Source organism: Eurypyga helias, unplaced genomic scaffold (genome assembly GCF_000690775.1).
Source record: "Eurypyga helias isolate BGI_N326 unplaced genomic scaffold, ASM69077v1 scaffold6538, whole genome shotgun sequence".
NCBI lineage: Eukaryota > Metazoa > Chordata > Aves > Eurypygiformes > Eurypygidae > Eurypyga > Eurypyga helias.
The window spans coordinates 9,476-16,269 of record NW_010264860.1 but is presented as its reverse complement, the minus strand read 5'-3'; the positions used below and the strand labels follow the sequence as shown (position 1 = coordinate 16,269).

The following is a 6,794-nucleotide window of genomic DNA, read 5'->3' as shown; positions in this document are numbered from 1 at the left end:
TCTGGGGATGGGCAAAGCAGGGGGCTGCCATTCCTCCCTACCCGCTTCCTGCTGCTTATAGAGGAGGTGATGGAGTCAAATATTGCTGAGTAAGAGCTGAAAATGTCTTTTGGAAAGTCTTTCTATGCCGCCCTTGCTGTTTTGGGAGTCAGCATTTGATGCACAGTGCAGGAGGGGAAGGCTCCGGGGCTCGCATGACACCTAGTTGGATGTCCTGCTCTTCCTGCCTCCTTGGCCCTGTCATGTGCTGTGGTGGGAAGCCACACTCACGGTCAGGAAAGGGCTTGGATGCCTCGGGCTGGTTCCCACTGCCCTCACAGTGGCTTCCCACCACTTCCCAGGGTCCTGGCTGTCTTGATGAGCAGGAGCTTGCCCTGCTCTACATCCTGCGAGGGGAAGGAGGGACCAGGAAGGCACATTTAACCACGTCCCCCTCCCAGTACAGCCCAGCCTGCGTGATCGCAGGGGCTCCCCTACCTGCTGTTGCAGCCTGGTTATATGGAGGTGCCCAGGGTCCTTCCCCAGAGGCAAGCAGTGGCATCTGAACAGAAATCTAGCTTGCTGCCGGGTATGCCTGCAGCTGGGGGAGCTGGAAGAGCAGAAATACTCAGGATGTTCCTGCAAGCTCTCTCAACCTTCCCACGCACGTGAAACGCTTATGTCTCAATGGGGAGCCCCTTCTTGCGCCCACCAGCTGGCAGGAGGTTGCGTAACTTAGGGATGGTGCTGACTGCTGCTGTGCTGCCTGGCTTGGCTCATGAAAAAGCACTGTAACCCTTGGGCATATGCCACAGCTTTTCCATTACTGGGTGTTGTGGCCAGGTTACTGTAGAGGCTAGGAAGACTTATTCTCAGTCCCTTCCAGTCTGTCCTCCAGGCTTTAGAATAACAAATATATCTCTGGGACCTGTCTCTGTGAAATGTGGCTTAAATTACCCATAGGCTTGCAAAGTTTGTCTTGAACACGTAATGGTTTGTATAAATAATGATTATGGTAGGGTCATGGGCAATGTGAGCATATGAGCCTCGTTTCTTTTAGAAAGATGACTGGAAAATGGGGCTATAAAGAATGCAGGAATGAGGTAAACAGTTTGGTCTTTGGCAGAGAGGAAAAATCATACTTCCCTGATCTTTTGCAAGTCTTTCAGTACTTCAGTAAAATAATAGGTAATACTGGTCCTGCTTGTGTAATTTGCTTGGCTGTACCGAAAACCTCTGAAATTCTTTACAAAGCACTGTTAAGAAAGCTGTTGACCTGGGGAGGCTTAAGAGTCCTGGATCAAAACCTGGCCAAGGGTCCGCAAACAAAGCAGGAGCGAAGGAGCAATTTCAGTGCAACGGGCATGAGGTCCTTTGCTATTAGGGACCTGAAAAGGTGATGGGCTGGGAGGTACCCAAAGTCTCTGGATACCTTGGACTTGTTCAGGTCTGTCAAGATGAAGTGATTCCAAAGTGGCACCATATGAGGTGAAGTGGTGTGAGGTGAGGAGAAAGTGGGTACTGAGAAGTGTGCAGCAGGGTGTATTGGAAGGAATGATTTGTTCTGGGACATGGCTGGCTTCTAATTTACTGTGGCTACTCAGGGCAGCAGCGTTGCGGGCCAGTTACCGAGATGCTTTTCCTCGATACGCAAAGATGCCGTCAGAGGAGTAAATCATGTTCAGCCACACGAGGAGCAGCGTGAAGAGAGATGCTGAGAGAACAGGATGCTGTTCTGGCAGTCAAGGTCATTTCCCTATGCAAAATATCATATGCGGTTCTGATCGCTATTCCATAGGGTCAAAAGAGAGGATATATGTGTGGTGAGGGTGGCTAGAGCTGGAAGACACCTCATGTCACGGGAAGGATAGGTCACTTAACAGCAGGGAGCTTAGTAGGTCTAGAAAAAGCAAAGGCTTTTTATTCTTTGCCTTTTTCTCACTATGAAGGAGTACTGAGGGCTGTGGAATTACATGGGATTGTAGTCATTTGTTCAGCATCTGGAACTCGTTGCTGCAAGATACCATTTACAACCTAAAAGTTTACAAGGTTCCCAAAAAGAGAAATGAGAGGTATTTCTCTCTGCAATGAGTCCATCTAGGCTGCACTTCAGAGGTAATGCCAGAGGGGTATAACCGTTCATGCTCAAAGTGTGTGACTTCCCGTTGGTGAGTCTCATCTCATCACTTCTTCCCGTCCCTCCCCTGGAGCTTTTGAGTTTCTCGTTAATTCAGCCAGGGTGAATTATCCTGCCTTGGCTCCCCAGGTGATTCCCAATCTTGTGGCTTGGCTTTCTTTGCTTGCTTTTCTGCTCCGGCAGCCCTACTGCAGCTCCGTACCTGTGAATCTCTCTTAACAGGCTGCTTGGTGGCTTTTCCGCTTCAGCTGACCCCCCTCAGTGCCGGTGCCCTTTGCCATGGGTGCTTCCTCTGGTTTGGAGCTCCACGTCCATACCAGCTGGGCTGGGAGGGATCACTTTGAAGCTGGGCTCTGTAGGATGCTGCAGCGAAAGGTTTTGCTGGTCGTTACCCAGCCAGCCTTGTGCTGCGATGCTGGCAGACCCCTGCAGCCAGGCAGGCGATTGCCAGGATGCACCCGTGAGCTGGAGGGAAGCACCCCGTGCCCTCTCTGATAATGCCGCCATCCAAAGCGGAGCTAGGACAGGGCTGGTGTCAGGGGACATCCCCAGGGCAAGAGGCCAAAACCAGTGCAGGGCAGTGGCAGTGGCTTTCTTATGCTTTGGGCGAGTGGCTGGTCTTTTGTCCAGCCCACCAGGACAGTGTTGCTGATCTTGGGCGAGCAGCCCCGGAGCATTGCCCAGCAGTGACACTGGGCCAGCCAGCCCTCCCGCGTGGCACATGGCGGTAGTGAAGGATTTGAGGTGTTGGTCGGTGCTTGGCAGCCTGGGTAGATCTTCCCATCTGTTACTGCTGCTTCCTCCTGCAGCTAACGGGGTTTTCTCTCCCCTGTTCTGCAAAGTGGTAGTTTCTGCTGTTGATTTGTCATTTCCAGACCATCCTGGTGATGATCAGTTTACATCTATCCATTGCTGACACGCCCCCATGTCCAACCAGTGACGCTGACCCCAATCCAGCTGTGGATGTTTTAGCAATCTGGGGAGGGCACTGCAATAAATAAAATATTTAACCACCTAAATAGTAGAGCCTAAGCCTCCTCTCTGCCCTCTGCATGGTTGCATCTAAATGCATCTGAGCCAGAGGAAGGAAAGCAGACGCGCTGGGGGCTGAGGCCTGCAGTGAGCAGAGTGGTGATTCAGCCTGTAAAGCTAATGGCATGCAGCCAGGCAAAGGAAATTGTGGGATCATGATGCAGCAACTGTCCCGTAGCAGTTTGTTTCTATCATCCAGATGTGACTTTATGCCCCCACCACCCCACCCTTTCGTTCTTCCCTGTACCTAAATGTTCTCTCTGCCGAGGGGAGGGGGCTGAAAGGCAGTGTCCCTGGGAAAAGGAGTAATCCATGAGAAAGAGGTGCACCTGCATGGCGTGAGAGTGGAGGAACAAGGAAGGGAGCTCTGGTACTGTGTATGGTGGGACCACAGCTGCTGAAGCACCCAGGCTCTTTCAGCACCCCCCCGAAACTTAGCAGGCTTCTCGAGATGTACTTGTCTCTGGACACTGGTTCCCAGGAAAGTCCTGTAGCGCGGCGGAGCCTGAGGTGGCGGGCGCGTTTGGCCCCTGGCTCCAACGGGGCTGTGCTGTCCGTGTCTGACCAGGCCTCTCTCTCCTTTCCCCAGGGAAGACGATGAAGCTGTAGAGATGCTTCCCTACGTGATTGCCACGCTGGGCTCAGCAGGGGCCAACTGCAAAGCCTCCACATGCAACAACAGCACCAAGGACTACTGCTACAGCGCCCGCATCCGCAGCACTGTGCTGCAGGGGCTGCCCTTCGGCGGGGTGCCCACCGTTCTCGCCCTCGACTTCATGTGCTTTCTCGTAAGTCTGCCTACTGTTGCTTCAGCACCTTCTCCCCTAATTAGCTGTGAAGGGAGGACTGTGGTCAGGTGCACCAAATGCCCTCCTGGACTTTGCTGGCTGAGTTTATGGCCTTGATCATGTCCCTTAGCCACTATTGACTTAACTCCAACATCACCCCGCTGAGCCCGTGGAATGGTGTTGCAAATTTTCCTAAGGACATGGGTCAGGTTAGGTCAGTCCTGCATCCCAAAACTCCCATTTATTGTGCCAAGTCCCTGCAGCTTTACCCACCCAAAGGCCTTGCTTGTTCCTCCTTAGAAACTGCAGGACCACAGATGACATAGCCATAATCTCACCTCCTTGGGACCTTTTGATCCCATGGCTAACTTAGCTACTGTGTTGCATCCTGGATCTTTGCCACCCACAGCCATCCAGACTGATTTTAACAGGCCTGGGGAACTTGTGCTGTTCCATGGCCTCAGTGTGCTGTTAGCTGAGCTGTCCTGTCCCCTCCTACCCTCCCGGTTCATGTGGCTCTGCACACAGAGGGCAAGGAGAGAGCTGGGCAGTGGCTTATCTCACAGCTCCCCCTTTGCTCTCTTCCAGGCTCTGTTGTTTGTCTTTTCAATTTTGCGTAAAGTTGCTTGGGACTACGGACGCCTGGCCCTGGTGACTGATGCTGACAGGTAAGCATGGGAGAGGGGCAGGAAGACAAGGCATGAGTGGTACCCTTCTTTGCTGTGTGGTGAACAGATATATCCCCTTGCATGTGCCGGAGGAATAAGAAAAAAATCACCATTTACTGGCTCTTTTGTTACACTATCCTTCTCCCTGCTCAGGCAGTGATCCCTGCTGGCTCTGTATCCCTTATGGTCCCTACAGTGGCAGAGTTGTGCAGGGATCCTTACAGAGGAACAGCAGGTGGAGGGAGAGGAGGAGAGGGAAAAGGAGGGGGAAGGAGCAGGAGAGAGGAAAAGAGGTCACAGGAAGGGTGAGGGCTGCCACAGTGAAGGCTGCACCGCTCTGCTGGATGCAGCTCTTGTGAAGAGTACTTGAAAGCAGTAGGCTCGTTTCCAGGTGCATTACTGCTGTGCTACTGTGAGTTTAGCTCGCAACCTGAGTGCCCATGCGTTGGTCTGGGTATGGATCCTCCCTGCCCAATGCATTCGTTGGCTGCAGTGTCTGCCAGCGAAAGCCGGGGTCCGTTGGGGATGGCAGCTCCACAGCAGAGCGAGATGCTATTTTCGTTTTTGCTGTCAGCAGCAGGAAGGACAATGATTATTTTCTTCAAGTGCAGAACGAGGAACTGTCCTTGATGAAGCTGGAGGGGTTGTGCGGGTAGTCTATCTCTCTCCAGGGGTGGTTGTCTGTGCCTGTGGTGCTTTGTCATGTGCTGGAGGCAGTGTGGTTTCTGAAGGCTGGCTGTGGTAGGTTCTCCTTTTTCTTGATAAGCTCCATGAGCTGTTCACGCCAAAAGGCTCAGATGGGGCTGAGCTCCAGCCTTTTTGGTTCCTTTGGTGTTTTAAGCAAGCTGCTCTTGAGCACTTGCAGCACCATCCAAGAACTCTCCTGGTTCTGATAAATGGTCCTGGGTAGTGTTAGCTAAGCAGCTGTGTCCTGTGGCTCCTCTGCTCCTCCTTTCCTGGCCGGGGAAATTGGCAACACAGGGGCGCTGGGGGAAAGCGAGTGGAAGGGAATAGCCATATAAAACTGCCCTGGGGAGAGGGCAGCAAGCTTCTCAGGGTTAAGCTGGCTGGACCTAGGTGCTGGCTGGTAGCCACAGGGGCTGCACAGCTCTGGTCCTCAGTTTGGAGAGAAGGCTGGCACTTCTCGGAGGTGATGCTTGAGCAGCTTGGGCACAAGGGAGCTGGGGCAGTGGCTGTAGGCAGAAAGGTGGAGGAGTGCCAGCTGTTTGGTGAAGGAGAGCTAGTAAGCACGGAGAGAGGGACGGCATGGCTGTGGATCACCAGGACTGGGATCCCACGGAGGAGCCCCTGCTCCAAGTGTGCCCAGCCCACCAAGTGTGTTGGCTGCCTGAGTGAGGAGGAGAGGTATGGAAGGGGAGCTCAGATGGCAGCTGGGCATCCCTGGCAAGCTGTCCTGCCTGGCCTCATCCCTCAGGAACTCCCTGGGATGCTCATGGTGTGGAGCCAGACCACCTTCCCAGAAAAGCCAATTCCCTTTAGCTGGCAGTAAAGCACTCTGCCCCTGTGACAGCGGGGGCTACAGGCTGGTGGGGTGGCACTGGGCTCTGGAAGGAGGGTCTCCTCCAGCCTGACCATTGGCAGGTTTCTCTTCCTCAGGACGGTGTGGAGCCCTGCTGAGTGCGTAGCTTCCCGCAACAGAGAAGACCCAGCACCTGCTCTCCTGGTTGTAACCTCTCCTTTTTTGTTTCTATGCCCCCAGGCGCCGACGCTGGCAGACGGAGCGAGAGGAGCGGGAATAGTATGTCGTTTTTTCAGGGTCTCGTTTCTTCTCTCTTGCTCGCACTCTCTCTGTCTCCTTTTCTCTTACAGTTTTCTCTCTTGCTTCTGAACTAATCTAAGTGGCTGGGAGTTCGGGCTTGGATTTGTGCCTCTCGGTGGGTTCATACTCTTCCCCCTTTGTGTCAGCCACTACCACAGCTGGATGCACCCTGGTTTTCCCTTAAATGCTCCCCAAGGGCAGCAGTGCTGAGCTGCTCCCAGTCCCAGCCAAGGTGGAGGGTGCCACATCACATACCCTGCTCGACCTGCCCATGTCCAGCTATCCTGCCTTACAGTGGAGAAAATAAACCTGGTTGCCTGAGCCTACAGCACACTCAGGTCTCCCAGGTGCAGGGAAACCTTTTTGTGACCCTTCTCGTGCCAGGGTGCCATGGAGGCTCTGCTCATGCC

At 53.6% G+C, this 6,794-nt stretch overlaps 1 protein-coding gene across 1 annotated transcript in view; it reads left to right on the top strand.

Moving 5' to 3' along the window:
* Nucleotides 1-3,759: 3,759 nt before the first annotated feature.
* TMEM63B (transmembrane protein 63B) overlaps nucleotides 3,760-6,794 on the top strand; it is a gene marked incomplete at its 3' end in the record, with an annotated part of 12,401 nt that continues 9,366 nt past the window's right edge. The window contains exons 1-3 of the mRNA XM_010156510.1: nucleotides 3,760-3,936; nucleotides 4,525-4,604; nucleotides 6,325-6,363. Of these exons, the coding sequence (XP_010154812.1) occupies nucleotides 3,760-3,936; nucleotides 4,525-4,604; nucleotides 6,325-6,363 (296 nt within the window). The remainder of the gene's footprint in view (nucleotides 3,937-4,524; nucleotides 4,605-6,324; nucleotides 6,364-6,794) is intronic.